Source organism: Ascidia mentula, chromosome 1 (assembly GCF_947561715.1).
Source record: "Ascidia mentula chromosome 1, kaAscMent1.1, whole genome shotgun sequence".
NCBI lineage: Eukaryota > Metazoa > Chordata > Ascidiacea > Phlebobranchia > Ascidiidae > Ascidia > Ascidia mentula.
This window is the reverse complement of record NC_138566.1, coordinates 8,204,002-8,224,873: the sequence shown is the minus strand read 5'-3', so window position 1 is coordinate 8,224,873 and position 20,872 is coordinate 8,204,002. Positions and strand designations below refer to the sequence as shown.

At 40.0% G+C, this 20,872-nt stretch overlaps 5 protein-coding genes across 7 annotated transcripts; 1 reads left to right on the top strand and 4 right to left on the bottom strand.

Annotated features, from left to right (window-relative positions):
• Window positions 1-1,027: 1,027 nt before the first annotated feature.
• Window positions 1,028-7,204, bottom strand: LOC145896382 (cannabinoid receptor 2-like). 2 transcript variants are annotated; one of them, XM_082985098.1, is made up of 7 exons: window positions 6,702-7,204; window positions 6,077-6,299; window positions 5,684-5,916; window positions 4,480-4,500; window positions 4,018-4,147; window positions 3,252-3,384; window positions 1,028-1,921 (listed from the first exon to the last, which is right to left on the bottom strand). In XM_082985098.1, the coding sequence occupies exons 1-7, from the start codon at window positions 7,167-7,169 to the stop codon at window positions 1,696-1,698; spliced, it is 1,434 nt and encodes a 477-aa protein (XP_082841224.1). In that variant the 5' UTR covers window positions 7,170-7,204; the 3' UTR covers window positions 1,028-1,695. The 2 variants fall into 2 exon arrangements, with proteins under 2 accessions (XP_082841224.1, XP_082841225.1); XM_082985099.1 differs by lacking the exon at window positions 4,480-4,500.
• A 2,825-nt stretch (window positions 7,205-10,029) lies between these two features.
• Window positions 10,030-11,984, top strand: LOC145909373 (adenosine 3'-phospho 5'-phosphosulfate transporter 2-like). Of its 2 annotated transcripts, XM_082997066.1 has the most exons (8): window positions 10,030-10,052; window positions 10,207-10,441; window positions 10,528-10,649; window positions 10,960-11,114; window positions 11,175-11,327; window positions 11,393-11,538; window positions 11,604-11,782; window positions 11,845-11,984. In XM_082997066.1, exons 2-8 carry the CDS (start codon window positions 10,271-10,273, stop codon window positions 11,975-11,977), a joined length of 1,059 nt encoding a protein of 352 aa, XP_082853192.1. In that variant the 5' UTR covers window positions 10,030-10,052; window positions 10,207-10,270; the 3' UTR covers window positions 11,978-11,984. The 2 variants fall into 2 exon arrangements, with proteins under 2 accessions (XP_082853192.1, XP_082853728.1); XM_082997602.1 differs by lacking the exon at window positions 10,030-10,052 and having other exon boundaries at window positions 10,063-10,441; window positions 11,175-11,282.
• Window positions 11,959-13,038, bottom strand: LOC145912047 (uncharacterized). Its single transcript, XM_082999824.1, has 3 exons — window positions 12,752-13,038; window positions 12,551-12,683; window positions 11,959-12,114 (listed from the first exon to the last, which is right to left on the bottom strand). Exons 1-3 carry the CDS (start codon window positions 12,886-12,888, stop codon window positions 12,028-12,030), a joined length of 357 nt encoding a protein of 118 aa, XP_082855950.1. The 5' UTR covers window positions 12,889-13,038; the 3' UTR covers window positions 11,959-12,027.
• LOC145911108 (18S rRNA aminocarboxypropyltransferase-like) lies at window positions 12,921-14,162 on the bottom strand. The gene has a single exon (XM_082998742.1). The coding sequence runs from the start codon at window positions 13,835-13,837 to the stop codon at window positions 13,076-13,078; it is 762 nt and encodes a 253-aa protein (XP_082854868.1). The 5' UTR covers window positions 13,838-14,162; the 3' UTR covers window positions 12,921-13,075.
• Window positions 14,163-16,289: 2,127 nt separating this feature from the next.
• On the bottom strand, window positions 16,290-19,684 carry LOC145900570 (eukaryotic translation initiation factor 2A-like). Its single transcript, XM_082988867.1, has 12 exons — window positions 19,416-19,684; window positions 19,245-19,314; window positions 19,115-19,189; window positions 18,943-19,061; window positions 18,706-18,885; window positions 18,453-18,646; window positions 18,243-18,384; window positions 18,011-18,174; window positions 17,739-17,943; window positions 17,476-17,672; window positions 16,825-17,055; window positions 16,290-16,763 (listed from the first exon to the last, which is right to left on the bottom strand). Exons 1-12 carry the CDS (start codon window positions 19,432-19,434, stop codon window positions 16,632-16,634), a joined length of 1,728 nt encoding a protein of 575 aa, XP_082844993.1. The 5' UTR covers window positions 19,435-19,684; the 3' UTR covers window positions 16,290-16,631.
• Between the last annotated feature and the right edge of the window lie 1,188 nt (window positions 19,685-20,872).

The following is a 20,872-nucleotide window of genomic DNA, read 5'->3' as shown; positions in this document are numbered from 1 at the left end:
CACAAATTCTTAGAATCTAAACAATTTTACAAAAGTGCCGTGAGTTTCAGAAAACAAAATTGATTTCTCGAGCATTGCGACGTAAACACCTTTTTTTCAGCCGTGGTACGAAGTTTGGTGAGACTCCGCTTTAAATGAACATGAAATAGATTTTGGTCCGTTAATATATTATCAGTACAATCATACACGTATTTAATGTAAACAAAATCTATGCATGCAACTTACACTAAATGATAAATCGTATCCTATTTGATTGAATGGGAAATCCGAATTAGCCAATTTCCCGCGAGAGGTATGTATTTGTACAGATATGGTTGGTGTGTCACACGTATATTGTGCAAGATTGATAAGAACCCATCAGTACTCGAAGCACTCGATGATCAGCAACCAGAAAGGAAGCTGTTGGCGGCAGTGCGCGCAAGTTCCTGTATAACAGCAAGCGCCCACAAAGCTGCCATGCTTTTCCATCCAATTAGCGACTCTTTTAACAAGTAGCGCAGTTTTGCGGAACTGCAACATTAATAACAGACATAAACACAGCCGGCTAACGTCACAAAGGAGACGACGAGCGAACGTTGATTGTTGTTGCTCAGCCGCCGTGACATCATCAAGTCACGTCAGGATTCGTTGTATGGCTTCCTGCCCTGGCCGGATGCATGCAATGTAGTAGAAACGGAACGCTTCCAACGTGAGGAGAAGGTGCCCAAAAAGAACTTTTCAGAATGCCTTGGATGTTTATGACCTTGCAAACTGGGAACACATTACCCATCCAATGCAGTGTCAACAACAGGCTTCTATAACTGGCCGATTCACGTAGCCGATTCACGCGTCTTGTTTTTTCCGCTACGCGATGCATCCGTTGCGAGTCACGATACGCGGTGCTTTCGGGTCCCAATAAGTCATGTCCCAACAGCAGATCGCGTTGTTTACTGGCCTGCAGCATCGATAAACAGACCATCTCGGAACGAGAGACCCGGAATTTCATTCTCACATCTGCCTTTGTGCTATTTTGAGAGAGGTTGGGACAATTCTCAAGTTTATTACATTGCAACAAAACAAATGGCAAACTAAATGCAAAAGAACTTTACAGCGATAAATACGTAGGAAGGACAGACAAAAAAGCGACGTTTTATGCAAAAGAAAAAGAAAAAGGTGCGCCGCGAAAAACACAAATATAGTACGTTTCGTAAACAAATGCTGGAAGTATCTTGCTTGTTCAAACTGCTTGGCTATGTCAATTCCGACCAATTTAGGGTATTTCTACCCCGTTACATCGCCTTCTTTATATAAATTTATTGGTCGATTGTTGGGGGAACAAGCATAACTTGAAATGTACAAAAAGCAATACTGAAATCGACCCTCGGTTCTTACTCCAACCCACTTATTGGCAACCACAAATTACGTGCCGTATTGCACGACACGCATCGATGAACGAATGCTATGGCCAAAATTGCATCTTTGGTCGGAAAAAGCCTGGCAATAGGCGGAAGGTAAAAAGTTCGCCGGCTGCTCAGAACAGTGTCGAAATGTGGGTGCAATCGCTCAACCTGGACACCTGCGTTTACTGGTATTGTCTGGACGGACCTCTTGCGTCAAAGCCGTGCTAGGAACTTCAGACCTGGGAGAATGCACGCAGACCTGAGTCATTGGTTCCCTTGGGTTGTGCGGTCAGGTCACAAGCTACAGGTCGGTTCGTCAATTGGCCAGTGGCGTGTTGATAGTGGACTCGCGGCTGAGGGACATTTCGCTGTTGATGGAGCGGTTAGAAGCGAGGCGGGATCGGGCCTGTCTGCTGGCCGATCGCGAGCTCGCGTTGCTGCTTTCATCCGATCCACCTTTCAGTTTTTCGATTCGTTTTCTCACCGACCTTCTGTGGATCGATCGATCGTAAGATGTATTTGTTGCCCAGGCTCCTCGTAACCTAAACAGAAACCCATCAATGACTTTGGTTGTGGTGTAAAAAAATTTACCCAAAATGAATTCAATCGTGATTTGTTTAACTTCGAGTTCAAACATTGCGAATATGTACAAACCATAATGATTACGTGGGTTAAAATAAATTTGCTGGCGTGAATGGGCTCAAAAACTTGTGCCACTCAAACAGAAATCAAGCAGCAGCAAACCGCTCCCCCCTTCGCCCGGAAATGTCAGATGTTTGCGCAATGGCAATCGAATGAAGTTCGGCGCGCTGCGAGCGACAACTCAACTCATGAAATAGGAAGTATTTTGTTTATCGCGACAAGCCAAACCGTCAGCGACTTCCCGCAAAAGCGTTGTTTACATTCTCATTTATTTTCAACGAAAAACAACGCCGACGAAAGGGTTTCAGTTAAATGACGAGGTGGCGACACGTTTCGGCCCAACGGACGTCCGCACCGCACGCCAAGAAGCAATTCCTTGTTGCTTTAACATCAGGTGTCAGGGGGTGCATTTTTGTCCTAATAAGGTTAACCTGCCTCGGCTTCCACATACGATTAGTGTAATTATATCACCTGACAAAATTTCACCGCCCAATGTGGCAGCTGAAAGCTGACAATATAGCAGTAAAGAAAAACGTTGTGGTAAATATGAATAAAATGACCAAAATTGACGGCACAATATTTTGTCACACATATTTGTCGAGTGGTTTGTGGCTTACGTGTGGTCACACCATCAGGGGTCCATCACTATTTTACATCATGGAGCTGTGACGATTTTCCGGCTTACCATACCATCTGCATTGAATAAGTCACGCTTCATGCGTTTTAACATATATGCGTCATCAGTTTGTTGACAGGAAGATGGGACGGACGAGGGAAATGCTAGAATTAATGCACTGGTTTGTACGACGACGTTGTTTTACTGTGATGAATTTTACAACGCCAATGACATACATATGTAGATACTTTGCAAACCATGCACAGTCGCAACTACAGGTGCATTTCACTAATCCTACACACTTTGCAGAAAATTGATTGTTGCATAAACTGAATGCTTGAATAAACTATTAACATTTTGCGCAAGCGGAAGCATTAGTTGACAATTAGTGGACAGTTTCCGAGTGCGTTCGAATGGCTTCTGTCAGCCCATTGCCCCCAAAGATCAGACGCTGAGCACCGGAAGTAAATTAGCACGCAGCAACAATCGGAAACAAATAGCTCTCAATTGAACTCACATCGCATTTTCTCAAATTTGGTTCGGAAGCCAAAGTGATTCGCAAATGACGATGCACTTGCCCGTGAGCTGCATGGTATATTTTTGCAACAATTTACCTGTCCGATCGGCCAAAGATGCACGGCAGTGCGATCCGTTGTATGGTGTCACGCATGCGCGGGAGTCGCACCGAGTAGATGATGGGATTGAGGAAGCTGTTTATGACGGTCGGTACGAGGGCGTAGTCAAACACTGAAAAATAAGAGCGATTTGTTAACAGTTTGGCAAAGTCCAACCGACGCTGGGAAGATGGGATCACGTCGCCAGCCATGTCTGCGTGCCGTTTGCGCTGGCTACAGTGTTTCCTTATTCGGGTCGCCAAAACCGTTGCGCCCGAGTCAACCTCATCCCAATCTCGAGAAAACATGAGTTTGCGAGGTTCGTCCCATTTTGGAATTAGCAAAAATGTCGCCGCCAAGTCATTTTGGCAACGAACCAAAGTGGATGACCGAATCGCCGGTTCTGGGCGACAAAGGGCACACTCTGCGCCAGCGAATTCCCAATATACAACGCGAGAAAATTGTTACCCTACATCGTGAAAACTAGATTTGTGGATTGCAACAATTCGAGTCCTGAGAACATCGAAAATATTGCTTATCAATTAATTTTTTCATATTTATAAATGTCTTCTTGCATTAAGGCGGTTTTGTTTTTGATAACTTTCAAACGCAGTTAACTTCCAAAATTTGTAAATTTTCTCAGTCAAAATGAAGCATCAATAATTTTTCAGTTCAACCGATTTGTGCCAACAATTATTTTTCCCGTTTGCGAATCTGTTGCACGACAGATTTCGAATTTGATATTTCAATGTAAAATGTTATTTACCGTTGCTCAACTGGTCGGTTCTGTAGGTGATAATCATATCAGCAACAAACAAAGCCATTAACGGCAGCCAGCAGAGAACGAATATCCCCAGAGTGATGATGAGCGTCTTCGTCAACTGAACTTCCCTCTTCTATAAACAAAAAAGGCCGCTTGCCATTAACAGTGCAGCCTTGATGTGGTTGACACAAGCGGTTCACGAAAAAAAACTAAAAAAAATCTTGGCGGCTAGTCAATGCCAGGGGAAATCCATTTACCAGCCAAGTGCGCGGTAAATCGCATGCACACTATTTGCTAAGTGCTGAAACTATACTACAGTCCAAAGATTTGTCGCTGCTTCATGCAAAAACATCGGAAAGATTCGACAAACCTTTGGCCCCACATGCACTGCAACTAAATTAAGTTCAAGGCCAGTTTGTAATGAGCGGCAAACGCTCCCAACTAAAAACGCGTTCAGCAACTTACCGACGAGAAACGATGTCCACCCTGCAATAAGTAGTAAATATAATTTAATTCAAATAGAAAAAAACTCTCCGCCTTCTGTATGAAGTTAAATTGCGCGTAATTTGGTCACAGCATGGGGTTCAACTGTGGTGAGCTACAAAGCAGCGCATAGGCGTGATTTAAGCGGAAACCATCGGATGACAGAAGAATTGCGCCTCGCGACACCATGAACGCGGTTTGGGTAATTCGCATGGCGTCCCGAGTGTACAAAAAAATGTGCATTGGGAACTTGAACAAGTCGGCTATTGGCAGCTTCAACCGGTGTGAAACGGTTCCCACGGTTCGGCCCCACGACATTGAACAACTACGGGGCGGTGTCATAACATACTGTGGCCGTGACGCAATTTATGTCATGATGTGGTCAGAAAATGTGCCAAAATCAACGAAAAAATATTATTTCCCAGCTCGAAAGGTACTATGAAGTGTCAGCATTCGACAACAACCACTTGGCACTAAGCTATTGTATCGAGCTGTAGGCGGAAGTGAATGGCGACAAAGGCTGTCAAGTCCGCGTTGCGAAAGTGGCGCTGGATGAGCTTCGTGCACTGCGACATTTCCTACATCCAGCGTATTTCGTTCTAATTTGGTTGATTTTTGTTGAACCCGATCCAAACGATTGTTTTTGTACAACGTCACAATTAAGTACCATTTATTCATATCGTCTGGGTCGATCTCTACACGTTTTGCATTTTGTAAAATGCCTGAACTTAAGTGTTGGGTTGTTGATTGGTGCTGTGAAACTATTGTAAAAAGTCGCTTGTAGTCCGTCATGTCACATTGTACCACAGTCTTGTCACGTAAAACACGTCAAGTATATAAGACTGTCATTTCCTTTCATGCGGGGGTCTTAAATATTCCCGCCATTTGCAGCTATCAGTCGAACGGAAACACGTGACGTCAAACCAGGTTAGTAAATAGATTTGATAGCCGCAAGAGTACCAAATATCGACTTCCATTTTTGTTTAACCGTGCACGTCTTATTACACCTGGTTGAACGGCAATATCTAGTAAAAACACGTGTTGGTAAGCACCAGTACATGATGTCGCGGGAAAGTGAGTTTCGGTGTGAAATTTTTAAAGTTATTTTGCGCTGGTAACCCACGAGCTGTTTCCCATTATTTTGATATGATGCAAAACTGCGAAGTACCGGGAATTGTTTAGTTACCTTCGATTTTGAATCGCCCGTGGAGCTGCTGCTGCTGCTTCTGCTGTTGCCAAACGTTTTCTTTTTCACCACCATAAAGAGTGACGCGTAGAAATAAACCATTACAATGATGGAGAGAATGAAATACGCAACCCCGCTAATGATGTAGGATTTCGTGAAGGGCACAAACGACTGGGAACAGAGCTCGTCGCAAACTTCTGATCCATATTGTTGGCGCATGCACACGCAAACACCTGCAACCAAATGATTGTTCATAAGGTCTGATATTGTCTGCATATCAAGGAAAACAATGGAAGTGTTACATGTTGTGGCGCAAAGGCACCCAGACGGGAAGTCGTTTGCGCGTAACTTGTGCTATACGCTTTCGCAAGAAGGACGTTGCGCCAAACTTACCGTCATTGGCGCAGCAGTGCTGCTCGGCACATGACCAACCGAGCAGTGGCGCTATCAGGGCCCCCGCGAATGATGTTAACCAGGACATCACAATCAATAGGATGACCAGGCGGCGAGTGAGCAGTTTTTCGTAGTCCAAGTGTCGGGTTATTCGCAAATAGCGATCGAAAGACACCAGCGCCAGACTGTTTATGGATACGATGAATGTAAAGACCGGCATGCCCTGCAAGCAAATAAAAAATCGATGTTAGGTTCTGAATGGGCATAAGAGTGATAAATAGTGTGTCCCAGACCCGCCGCGTTCATTTACCCAAACACCACATGACAATATACAGCACAGCGAATCTGCCCGTGATATCACATGGCGCCCGAAAATAGTTTATCAAATTTAACTGAAACACACGCCTCATGAGGCAGATGTCAACCGCGTTTTTTTGCAATGTTGAAAAAATTCGGTCGGTCCTGTAGCACGGGTCGCTATTCTCACAGCGCTAAGGCACGTTTGGTGTCAAATTTCACGGATGCAAACGGCACGCATTGATCGAGCCTAAGCTAATTTACCGAGAAGAACGAAGGGTGTGCTACATCGCCTAAATGGTTTAAGTTAAAAACAAATGAGACTCGCCTTTAAAGCAATCCGTGATAACGGGGAGCTTCCAACTGGAACAAAGATTGCAAGGACGACTTCAAGACCAGTGAGAAGATCAGCAGCTGCCAAGCTGGCAATGAACCAGTATGGTGGTTTACGCAAGCTCCTTGGACCCTTTACTATCGCTGCCAGCACGACAAAGTTTTCCAACACAGTTAGTAACGATATCATGCAAGCAATCGCTTCCGCCAACGTCACTCTTCTCACATCATTGTCCTTGCACAAATTCATCTCCATTTGTTGTTCAGTATAATTCCATGCTGCCACAGTAAAGGTAGAGCCCTCGCTCACTACCGGTATAGAACCCGTGGTCTCCATAATTTCTTTGACGTTCACTCCGACTGTCGTCTCAAAACTTGTTGACTGCCCAGTGGACGTTTCACCACCGGGAACTAGCAACGGCACAAAGTTATGAAGTAAATTATTCGGCTGCAAAGCGGACATTTTATCACAACGAGTTGCACCAACTTCTTGACCAAACGATTGGACTGACTACTGAGCCAACTTTTCCCTCGTATAAATGTACCACTCGACCGGCACCGCAACGAGAAGAAGGCGACCGCTTAGTCTCACTTGGCGCTGCGGTGTCGACGATCAACCCTGTGACGCGATGTTGGTGTCAATCTGTTGCAATAAAACACTCAGGAACAATTCTAGGCTAAAGACAATACCTTGTTTAGTTATTATGTTTTCCAACACCCCTCCTTAAAACTTTATACAGAAGGGTGATTGACAAAGTCAATCAATTTGCTCGTTTATCAGCGGTCCGGCACAAGATTAGTTTTTTAGACAACTATGCAGTGGACACACAAAAACAAAACAATCATTTCATCAAAGACATTCAGACATATGTTGATGGTAAGCCAAGCAAACTCTTCCAAACATGTTGTTTAACTTCCTGTGGTGAAATTGGGGATTCATCGCCTTCTTCTACGTCACTGACTTCCTGTAAACACAGCATTGCGACACACGTCACAAAAAGTCGCAAAATAATCTCATTCATTGGTTTATTTTTGCCCAAACACGATAATAAATTCGGAAAGAAAGTGATGGAGGTGTGTGTGGGCAGGGAGACGCTGGAATAACCTTTCGATTTTCGGTGCCCGCAAGCGTCACCCCATGGTCTAATTCTTTAAACAACACAAGATTAAGAGGAAACATAAAGATGAATACGAAAAATTAAAGAAAATAAGAACTGTACAAAAGTGATTCAATTGACAGTAAATGAAGTTGTAGAGATTGTAGGGTATTTGCTAGCAGTTAACGTAACGTGTGAACAATAAAGGAAATATCAAGACCTGGTAGAAAACATAAATAACAAACAACGAATAAAACAACTACTGTAAGTTTTTTTTTGTTGAAAAAAAAAGACGCTAAAGGCGTACAATTGAAAAAAAGGCTAAGCAAAAAGACAAAAAAACGGCAAAAAGGGTTAAATATAAGATAAAGCAGCGCAAGAATTCAAATTACATGGGTATGCTTCACGTTAAGCAGCGCACGACCACTTTCCTTTGTAATAATTCGGTTCGGAACGGTATTTCTCACTGGCGATTCAATGGATCTTGTTGTTTGCAACATATTTACAAACTCTGTTGAAAACTACTGTAAGTTACGCATAATAGAGTACAGGCATGTTCTAGCGGCAGAAATAAACACGTGGGTGGCACGTGTGCACGTGTTTATCTCATAATCTCTTCCATGTTCAAATCTATACGTTTATTCACAAACTTTTGAAAGAATTTCCCAATATGCTTGGTTCGTCACAAGTGCGGGGACATTGCACTTGAATTGCAACATCGTGCGTGCAATGGTTCAACTGAATACAATCCCGAGGTATTTGACTAATTGCGCCACTTTCTGCCCCTCGGAGGAGCGAGATAGCTCTAAAACAGTTGTGTGGCGTAACAATGGCGAATGAATAATAGGCTTTGGCTGACCTTGGCGCGTGTCTTTACGCACGTTGGTTAATGCAGTACACTTTTTGGGACACGAAAGGGTTATCTGCACAACCAGTCAAACGCACTAAACGGCTTGAAACCTCAGCAGTATTAAAACAAAATGGAGAATATTAACATCCTGGGAAATAACACAAGAAAGGATGGATTGTTTTGGATGCGTAAAGAACACTGAATAAATAATAGTTAAACCCGTTAAAGTCTTCTGCAATTTTACAAACAAAATTTGAGTTCATATTATTGGATCCACTTTGCTTATCATATGATTATTGTGACACGGGGGATGACGGCACTATTGGCTGAGCTTTGCTTGGCCATAGTGTATCCACCTTGTTTTCTCCGTAAGGTTGCACCTATTTTGGTGCCCAACGGATGACGGTGATTGTTAGTTAGCACAAAGTGGAAGTCTTTGCTTAGCCGTTTGGTCAGCAAAGTCGTCTGACAGTCACACCAGCTGCACTGATGAGACCTTATAGGTCGAAATAATGGCCATATGTTTGCAGCTTATACAAAATTTGAGATGTTGCGAAATTACACATTGCTTTCCGGTTACAAATTTTCTTTGGTGCCAATTTCAAAGCAAACCGCTCCATAAATATAGTTGCAATCGAGCCCAACATTTTTGGCTCGAACTCGTACAATTTAATTTCGGCCAAAAGAACGGCCCGATTTCGTTTTAACCTAAGGCCCGAACAAAATATTTTGCAGTTCACTGGAACCTACGAAAATTTTATATTGTATCGATCATGTTGTATCGATTAAATTGGGTTTGTATACGACAGGGGTGCCCAACGTGCGGCCCGCGACATAAATGCGAAAATGACACATTTTCGTATATTCTAGTTTACTGGAATACATTCTGTGTAGTTCAGTCCTGCAGGGGCATTTTGTTGGCATAAAACATCGTTGCAGGCAGTTTCGATAAGCAAAATACATACAAAAATGGGCTTTGATGCGTATCAAAATTGTCGCCGTCTGCGCAAATAAACAGTTCTAAAATGCGACTCACACCCAAAACCCCTGGTGCAGGTAATAGCACCATTGTTTTCATGACATAGAATATAAATACTACATGGAAATTGTTCAACTAAGACGATTATCATGCGCACTCATTCACAACATGTTTACCGTCCACACAAAAGATTGTATTATACACAGTCCAGAGCAAAAAAAGTAAGCTTCAGTTGTGCTTGCAATATACCTGAGGTTACGTACGTGGTTGCCAAATATATATTTTTTTTACACCACGGGCTGCAAATTTAAACGTGTATTGTTGTACTTGTGGCATGTTTCAATCAGATGTGCAATCATGCGTTACAATGTTTTCGATTTATGGACCTGCCGGCAAAAACAAAATCACTGCATACTGCAGGTAGGTGAGATTGTATCAGAGAGCCTACGTGGCATTTGAACAGTACGTGCCTTCTTGCCACCAAGCATATTAGGTTATTCTTAGTGTTAATATTAACAAAAATAAGCGAACCTGTGATTATAATGTTGGTATGATGTAGCCAACCCGTTTATAGGTATCGTATTGACATAGGATTGTGGGTTTGGCTATAAGGTGATGAATGTATTAGGGGGATCATCATGAATTTGCTTCCAACTAAACAACCTTCTTCTGTACCTTTAACCACAAGTGGTAAATCCCCCCAAACAGGCATATGTGGACTTGACATCACACACTTGTCCAGAAGCAGTCAGTTTCTGTTGTGTGTATCTTTCATATTTGTGTTATTCATACTTTATGGTTATTGTCAGGTAAGATTATGTCAAATTTTGTTACTATTTTAGTTGTATTTGTTTAATGTAATTAGCAAATTAATTTTGAATTACTTCTTTTGCAGGAACTAATTTTTCATGTGGATGAGCTGAAAAAGAATGGCATGTTTGTCACCCTTCTTCAGTTTGGCCTCTACTCATTATTTGGGCTGCGGGAACGTATCTCCAACTCAGGAACTTATAGAAAGTATAAGTTATGCTAGAAAATCTAACAATTTAATAACTGTTATTCTTTCATTACATGAAGTATAAAAAACAAATCATTTTATTTTGCATATAAAACACTGAATATTACAATTAAAAATGTACTGCTCTTCTGGCATAAACGTTTATGCCAGAAGAGCAGTACATTTTTAATTGCAATATGCCTGGCAGCAACAGGAATTTCACACTGAATATTATTTGGAAAAATGACTTGAGAAAAGATAAAACCATGTGTTATCAAACCCCAAAATACATTGTGTTTAAGATGCAAAACTCACCTAGTTTGTTTCTAGAGCTCCAATTAAGTCATACATTCTTCTTGCATTCCTTACTATTGGCACAATGGGATTTTCCAACACATCATTGGGTTATTTGAACTATCCAACACAAGTAATTTTTAAGTCCAGCAAACTAATACCTGTAATGGTTGGTGGTATTCTGATTCAGAGTAAGTTGGTTTACATAAGTTTGAAAGCAAATTACAAATATTTTTGTCCTTTTTTTTCAGGAAAAGAATATAAATTGCTTGACTTTCTAGCATGTATTGCAATGTCTGTGGGACTAATTATATTTACTTGGGGCGATAATAAAGTATCTCCAAACTTTGATGCAACTGGTGTGATTTTAATATCACTGGCGTTGTGCTGTGATGCTTTTATAGGTATACACATGCCCAATTAAAATATTGCTTATAAATAGACAAGAACTAATTGGTACATCATTTAGGAAACTTTCAAGAACTAACCATGAGAAAATACAATTGCACAAATGACGAAGTTGTGTTTTACTCTTATGGTATTGGATTTTTAATTCTCCTGTTTGGTCACTTATGGCAAAACGAAACTCTTCGGCTGTTCCTTTTTTTAATAAAGGTATGTTTTTTCTACTGTCAGTGAAATGTTTTATTCCACTTCATGAACTTATCCATGACATGCAGAATCTTCATTGTGTTTTCATGATATTTGTCTTTTCTGTTACTGGATATATCGGCATTTTGTTTGTTCTTCAAATTGTCCGTACATTTGGTGCTCTGCCTGCAGTCACTGTGACAACTTGTCGAAAAGCTGTTACCATTGTTCTTTCCTTTATATTCTTTACAAAGCCATTCACTGTACAGTAAGTATGTATGATAATACCCCTTTTTCTACTGCTAGTTTTTACACATTAATATCTTGCAGCTACATTTGGGGAGGAGCTTTGGTTCTTCTTGGTATTGCTTTAAATTTGATAAGCAAGAACCAGTCTCTTCAACAAGCATTACACCATTTCATTGCAAGATGGAAAACTTCAAGCAATGTATCAATAGTTTAATTTATCACTCACAATATAATAACAAAAACCGCAAGCTCCGAATAATATAATCAGTATTGCCAAAACTGTGCTGATTTCCTTGGAATTTTGTCACCAACTTTCTGACTTGCCATCATAAGACGAATACGGCCCCGTTCCTACACAAAAAATCACTTATTCATGTTTAGTTGAAGTAATAAAAACCGTACTAGGTTGGGTGTGGTTGGGTTCTTCAATATTTATGCACTTATTGTTTTGGTGTAAATTGATACACAGCTTATTTCTTCAAAATGTTTTATTTTATATTGCACCTGTATAACATTTTTTTTTTACCAAAATATAATCTAGTAAAGTTGCATCGGTGTCCATATTGCAATTACAGGAGCAGAAAGAAAATGAATGTATTTTAGGCAGTTTTTGCAATTAGTGGTGGGTGTAGCTGAAAATTAGTTAAGGAGGCAGTTTGATGTTGAAAACTTATTTTTTATTTGCAATGAGGTGTTACGGCCACTGGTGTAGATCGTTAATAATAGTTATTATTGATTTGTCATACAATTATTGCTTACTTGTATTATTACAACAATAATTGTTTACCTGTGTGTGCAGTGAATAGCAATCAACCATGTCGTGAAATTCTTCAGCACATGCTACACGTGCATGATCTCGTTCCATATTTCTCCCACACAGCATAAATGCAAACATTTCCCGGTCACAAAGGTGATAAGGCCTAAACATTCACATATTTATCTTTTGAGCATTGGATTTATCCTAGCATGTAGCACGAATTACACTCACATGAAAGGTCTTTCATGGGATTCTTCAAGCATTCTGAACTTGTGGCGTTCTGGTTCATTTAGGCTTTTTCCTACTTTAGGCATCCAGTTCAGAATGGACTTTGTTGGTTTTAGTTTCTGGGCATCATTTTCACTCATTGTGCTGTTTTGCAGTTAATGTTAACTTTTGCAAACATAAAAACACATTGGAGTTATACACATGCAAAACAAAAAAAAATTCAATATGCACATCTATTGAGTTGAAGTTTAGTTCAATTTAACAAGGCATGTGTAGCAGTTACTAGCCTGTCCTAGACACGGAATGCTAATACAAAAGGAAAAAAAATTAGTCGCTGTCTGAACTGCTAGAATGTTGATTAGCATGTACTAGGCGATTTGGGTTTCCACATTCTAGCGAGAAGTCTATATCTAGTGGGTCTCTGTCAGAATCATGGTCTGTTCTAGAGTTTTCATCTAACCATTTCTTCTCACATGCAATGATTTCTGCAGAACTGGAACATGACTGATACAATGTTAATAAATCCTCATTTAGTGAAAGAAACCCATGTCCCCACTTAAAAAGTTTGAGGATAAATTCAGCATCTTCAACAAAACCAGTAATGTACAAAGTTGCAGCAAATGCTTCGACACAGGAAAGTTTGCAAGGTTTTCCATAATTTATGGGATTGCATGCTACCAAATAGGGGAGAAGTCTAGGATAACCACCTTTCATTTTAGAAAATGGAGTATCCTCGAGGCGAGCCCATGAACAGTCAATAACAGCAACGCCATGTCTAGAGATAATTTGCCGGTCACCAGCTGAAACATAGTCGGTGGCCATTGGACTTAAAACTATGCCTGCAAATCTATGTTGCAGGCGTAGAAGTTTGACTAATCCCTTTCTTGCCAACTTGCGCCCGCTGCATTTCTTTGGATCACAGTGTTGCAAATCCCACATTGCCATGGGATAGTTGATTGTGTGACGTTCTTTATCGTCATCATCATTTTCACCTTCTATGCTTGGATTTTGCAAACTGGCAGGATCTTCTGTTTCATGTAGGCCTCTACCTCTTTGCTTCTTTCCGCGGTTTGCAAAACGTTTGGGCATGATTTTTTATTTATGTAACATGAACACTCATATTGTTGTAGCCTACAAATTGACACAATACGTTGCTGGTTCATTAAAAATTTTGTTGGACCTGTTTGCACAACCTAATGGTAAATTTTGTTGGACAAATCCAAGGGGTCTAAATTGCGGAATCAAACATACCGTACCGTCCCTAAGTATCTACAGAGTTTCAGATTTAGATATATCGGTGAAACCCAAATTACGTCACAACAAACATGACGTCACATAGATACGGTCATACTGATATGCAGCCTATACCTACAGGGTTCATCATCAGTACTCTATGCTGTATCAGTTCGAAACGTTTACCAGCATTATGATGAACAGCATTCTAGCTTTGGCTTTTTTATTTAACTACTTAACTCCAGATACTTTTTGCACCCGAGTTTAGAATAATTTAGCAAAACGTTGAACGTGGGCAGCTTTGCTGTTTTACTAGGTAGCAACATGAAATTTTGTTTGTGTCCAGAACTCTCCTTCAAACTAAACTTAATAAAAATAGTATAATAATGCTCTATTGCAACATTCCCAACATTTTTTCTCCAATATATTCCCTGGCAGCCATTGAAGACAAAATTTACCCGATATGTTTTAATTTTCTAAATTTGCAAAATTGTTGTAAAAGCAAAGAGAGGTTTTGAAATGTATGCCCGAACGAAATTGCCGAACTTAAAAACACTGCAGAGAAGCAAAGAAATAATGTAAAAATAAGTTATGTTTTAGACAAAGCATAACCGATCAAAGACTACACGCCGTACAGTAAAAATTTTGCAAATTTTACCCCCAAAGGGTAAATTTTTAACCCCGGTTGGGAACAGTTACTCTATTGTGAAGAAGAACATTGCCCGCGAACATTTACAAAACTGTTTCTACTAATTCATGGTTCCAATTTCGCGACAATAATGGGCCTGGCGTCATAATTGTACAGTTAAAGATTGACTGAAAATGCATTGATTTAGATAGGAGTTTCAAAATAAAAGGCAAACCGCAGTGGAAACCCCTTTTGGGAAAAATTTCAGGTTCAGACAAAGCAGAAATTGTCGAGAAATATGTGTATAAAGCACCAAAAACGAACATTTACGTATGGGCAAAGAAAAAAGTCTGGAAGTAACGGCAACTATGACGCGTCTGGGTGTTACATATGGGGCGCCGTTTTGAAAAAAATTATCTTGTCGCAACATAGAGCTAAGTTGCTGCAAGATAGCTAAGTTGCCGCAACATAGTGCTAAGTTGCGGCAACATAGTGCTAAGTTGCGGCAAGATAGCTAAGTTGCGGCAACATAGAGCTAATAAGTTGCGGCAAGATAGCTAAGTTGCGGCAACATAGAGCTAATAAGTTGCGGCAAGATAGCTAAGTTGCGGCAACATAGTGCTAAGTTGCGGCAACATAGAGCTAAGTTGCGGCAAGATAGCTAAGTTGCGGCAACATAGAGCTAATAAGTTGCGGCAAGATAGCTAAGTTGCGGCAACATAGTGCTAAGTTGCGGCAAGATAGCTAAGTTGCGGCAACATAGTGCTAAGTTGCGGCAACATAGAGCTAAGTTGCGGCAAGATAGCTAAGTTGCGGCAACATAGAGCTAATAAGTTGCGGCAAGATAGCTAAGTTGCGGCAACATAGAGCTAATAAGTTGCGGCAAGATAGCTAAGTTGCGGCAACATAGTGCTAAGTTGCGGCAAGATAGCTAAGTTGCCGCAACATAGCACAATGTTGCCGCAACTGGCATGGGCGCTTCTGCCGCCTCGTTAGTAGGGAAAAGCGTAGCATTTGAAACAAAATACACTAAATTAAATCTTAGATGTGTTCTCCTAATTCTCTGGGTCAGTTTAGAAATTCATCAAATGATTATAATATTGAAATTTTTTTATCTATTTTAGTTGTACATGACAGATAACTTTAGTGTCTGGCTATTGTTATTTACCATGGGACTTAATCGCCGCGGTAGAAACGCACACCAAAGCCAAGTGGGCTAGATGCCAGCCACGCTAGTTGCCGTTAATTCCAAACGTTTTTCGTTGTCTAAACGTTAATTTTCGTTGTTGGTGCTTGGTACTTATATTCTTCGATAATTTCTGCTTTGTCTGATCGTGAATTTTTTCCGCAACAGGAGTTTTCGCTGTTGTACATGCGTGTTATTAGGGAACTCCTAATTTTTTTTGTTGGAAGGCCAATCGAGAAATTTAAGAGTATCTCTAACCTGTTGCGTGTTCCAAGAATGGCGCTTGGAGGTTAAGGCGTGTTGTTTGCTTTTTCGCAAAAAAAATCATTTACCGCATTAAATTTCAGTACCAACAAATAGTTTTCAATGCTTATCATGCCCTCAACGCTGTTTTCAATATTTTTGACAGAGTATCTCTTCACGGTGTTCGTCCTATTACGAAATCACCAAATTGTCGGTATTTTCATCGAATACACATAAACAACATATTATTCTGACCTGGACTCTATATCGGCACATGTATTTCATACGATGCCAATCAAAATAGCACTTATTCTTAAGGTCCGTGTTAATTACATTCTTAGAGAATTCGCACCTTATATGTTATATGCCACACTTTATTTCTTAAAGAAAAAGTGCTTCCACGGGTTTTTTGCCAATGCAAGATAACTAAAACAGTGGGACTGTGCAAGTGCGTCTATCTCGAAAAACATTCAGGTGGCGAACTACGCAAAACAACATTATAGTCTCCTAACATTTCTATACCTCCACAATAGTCTAAACCAGGCTTTCAAGTTACCACAGCACGATACACTATAAGTAGATGGAAATATATTTCAACTTGTCAACTCAAGTTCTTTTAGTTCTTGGATTACAGCGTCCTCACTTTCAAGCTTTTCAAGCTGGTTCCTTTCAAGTTGTTTCCCTCCAGCTTGTTGCTGTTTGAGTTTCTCGATTGCCTGCAATTTCTACAAAGAACAATTGTTTCAAAGTTATCAGCACGATATAAAAGCGATTTCGACGCCTTACCTTTTTGAGGTTCTTTATTTTTTTATCGTTTGCTGTTGTATTTGCGCTTGATGGGGGTACAGACGTCTCTGTTAACAAATATTTTGCCATTTGGACGACGTCCTGCTGTTCGCTAGAAAGACTCGCATTTGTGTTGGCAGCTTTCTTTTTGTTTTCCCGCTTCTTTTTGTTTTTCTGTGCACTTTTGGAAAGACTTTCTTTGGCGTCAATATCTTCTTCCGGCTCAATGCTCTTGAAAAGTTTAAAGCACATTTTATTTACTACCTAATTGTTTAAACTCGATATAAGAATGTTTCCAATATGAGCGAATGAGCGTCGCTGAGAACGTGAGATACAAAAACTGCTTCAAAGACGTCAGGGCCAAACCCTGCGACAGTGGTGGAACATAATGCTAATATGGGAACAATGTACTTTAAACGTACTGGGGTTAATTCTAGTAAAATCGCTTTCCTTCTCTACTAGACAGGACATGTTTATACTTTTTAAAAGAGAAATTAAATCTTTATGCAGCAAAAGTGTCATCAAATCAAAGCCAAAAATACCATTCGAACAAAATTTTTTACCTGAGTACCTGAACACAGCTTATGCCTATATTAAGTCTGACAAAAGGCCTGTATCAAGCTTACTACTTAATGAAGGAGTTGGTCTAACCTTTGAAGTGGAATAGTTTGAATTGCCCCGTGCATGCGGCGGTATGTAAGCAGTTGGTTTCTCAGCTTTAACTTTGCTAATCAAAGCACTCCTCGGAACATTTTTGATCACTGGTATGGGATACGTTCCTTCCGGTTTTGGTTGCCACAGTACCTGATATAGTTCAGTGTCCACTCCTTTTTCATGCAATAATCCATCTTTGCAGGTAACAAAACACATTAGGCTTCATCCTTGTTACTATATCAATTTGTGTAGAGTGATACCTGAGTAGTGCCACAATTTGTATCCATTGCTAACACGCAACCTAGGCGCTGTCGTGGCAGTCAAAAAGTGAACACCATCACTGGCCCATTCAAAATATGTTGTGTCAGGTGAAGTAAATTGGGAAACTTGTTTCATTTTTTCACAATCCCACACTTCAATGTTTCCACGTAAGTTGCCAAAACCTGCCAAGATCAGCAGGTTTCCCTGCAAAAACATTTTGCATATAATCAAATAAACACAATTTTTCAAGAAAAAACAAGCATTTTTTTACTTGGGGATTATAGAAACACTCATTCTTAGGAGTTGGACCAAACTCGTAAATGACATTGCATTTCCTGTTCAATATGCATGCCTTAGCTGGCATGAATCCAAACACCACACAAAACTGATTTGACGTTGGAGACCATTGCGCATCATAGATCGGTCCCTTTTTTGCTATAGTATAATTTTAAGTTTCTAGATCATATAAAAATACAAATTGGCCCAACAACATTCTTACATACATAAACTGACAATTGCTGTTTCACCAGATACAGACATGAAATGGAGGGACTGCTCCCCATAATAAGATTCTCCAGTGGTGTCAACATCAACTGCTGTTTTGACTAGTATTTCAGTTCCTCTGTTGTTCCATAAAATAGTAGCCTTAATAAAATGGACAAAACAAACAATTAGGACTTACCATAATAGATACACACTCATGATAGACCTACGCTGTCAGCTTTGAAAAAACTTTTGTTTGCAAGTACATTGTCAGGAGAAAAATTGGGGTACTCAAAAATTCTCACTGAAGATGGCCCACCCTTGGCTCCTCGGATATAACAAGCAACTCTGTGTGGAGGTTTGGTGTTGGGCGACAATTCAAACAGTTCCAATTTGTCCACATGAAATTTCTCCACAATTTTTTCTTTGAAAAAGAAACAGTTCTGAATACCCAGGTTACAAAGTACAGATTTTTTGACTAACCCATTTTATTGTTGTTAAAAAAATGAACACTATTTCCCACATGTCTTCCATGTACTTCTGTTCCTTTTAACCAACCAGGTTGCCAGCACAATTTTCTTTTTTGAACAAAGCTGGTAAGGCATTCACCACTTTCGACACACCAAATTTTTGCATTGTTTAATCCCGGATTATTTTTCGTGACTACATAATCATTGTGAATATTGTCAATAAATTAAATCTCTCAAAGACAATACATACCAACAAATGGTTCCCAAGTACACAACCAATGTCCTCTTGGTGAAAAGAGCAGATCAGAGGCCTTTGGTACCTCTAATGTGTGAATTATTGTTTGAGAATTAATGTCATATACAAATGACCTAAAAATTCATAGTATAAGACAGTAAAACAAGGCATTGTTTTTTAAACTCACTTGACCCCATCACACCACACAAATATGGACCCATCTTTTGAAAACTTGATCAGTCTTGTTGGCTTATCACATAACCTAAAGAATGTACATTAATACAATGCTTAATATTCTTGGAAATGTTGGAATTTACCCAATTTTTGTTTTGAAACCTTGGGATGTTGAATCCCATTCCACCAAAGATAACCCTTCACTTCCTCGAGCTGCAACACAAGTAAAGTTTGTTAAATGCAGTTAAACTTACACATGTAATGTAAACAGCATTGTACACGAAAACGGTATGTCGCATGTTACAAAAACTTACTTGCAAATAGAGGTAGCATAACTTGGAGGCACTGTTCTGTGTTCTAAATTTCTGTAGTCCAACTAAGTTGTGAATAAGTGGGCGTAGTAATAACCCGTCCGCTTGCCACTGGTATCCATTGACAGACGCACAATTGCACATGCGTAAATGGTCACGGATCGCTGAAGACACTACACTCGACAATTTCCACCTCCACATATTTGATAAATATTCTCTGAAGAAGGTGGCTTGTCAAACGTCAAATTTGTTTAATTCGGTCTTTTAGAATCGCTTTTTATTATTTTACTTCTACACCCAGACTTTTTGACGCCTTTACAGGCCATCTCGTTTCAGTTCCTCATTTCGACGAAGATTGATTCCTCTACAATCTACATCACATGTTATAGGTATAGGCATATACCCTTCGCCCCAAACTGTTGTTATCCCCGGACCTTACACAATTCCCAAAAATAGTTTTTAAAACGTATTTCAAATGGCAATTGTGATACAACCGAACTTTGACGATTTAGACATTTTTAGGTCATTGGGCTAAAAATAAAGAAAAAAAAAATACTTTTCCCATACCTAAAATGCGTCTATGGTTTGTCCAGTAGTAACATCACGCATTTTTCCTTCTATTTGTAGGCACATTGGATAAGTCAGATTAAAGCTTGTGTGTGTCATACATTGCATACAGTAGGCTAAGTGTCCGCCTGGTATTTAACGTTTTCTGTTTTACTTCCAAAAACTATTATACTTCCAAAACATGCGTTAACACTACTTCCAAAAGGTGCGCAACACTTATATAATAGCTAACATTGCAATGACTAATCAATGAGGTAATATATGCTTCGTCGTGGGGGGCTCCCGCAGGTTGGGTAAGTGATGCGCGTTACATATTGTAGCAAAGAATCGCTGTTTAATTGGTCCTAACCCCCTTTCAATCGTTGCATTTTCTGCATTAAAAGCAATCAGCTCGTTTGCTTCTGACAATATTTGTCTAAGTGATAAAAACGCTTTGCAAATATTCAAACCAATAATTTCCTCGATGTAACGATCAGCCTTGAGTCGCCGATTTCACGCTCGTATTGGACATTATGCCCAAAATGGCTTGCATTTTTCTCACATCTCTTCCAATTTCGGTGAGACCGAAAAAACAGAATAACAGATTCTAGGCTACATATTAGAAAAAGCATACAAATTTGGAAATATTTGAAAGCAACAAATTTCTTTCAAATCGCCTTAAATATATTTAAATAACATCCATTGGTATGCCAGTTGCGCCATTTTGGCCAATCTGTTCCAGAGGTGCCCACAGTAAAATACTGACTTCAACCCCAATTCACTGCTCCGGATGAACCTGGCAAAACTGGATTCCATTGCAAGTCTTGGTAAACTTTAACTCCCACTAGTAAAGATTTAAAACCTATTATTTTTTTACTTGTTGACTCCGACTCGAGTAATCGATAAAAGCAACT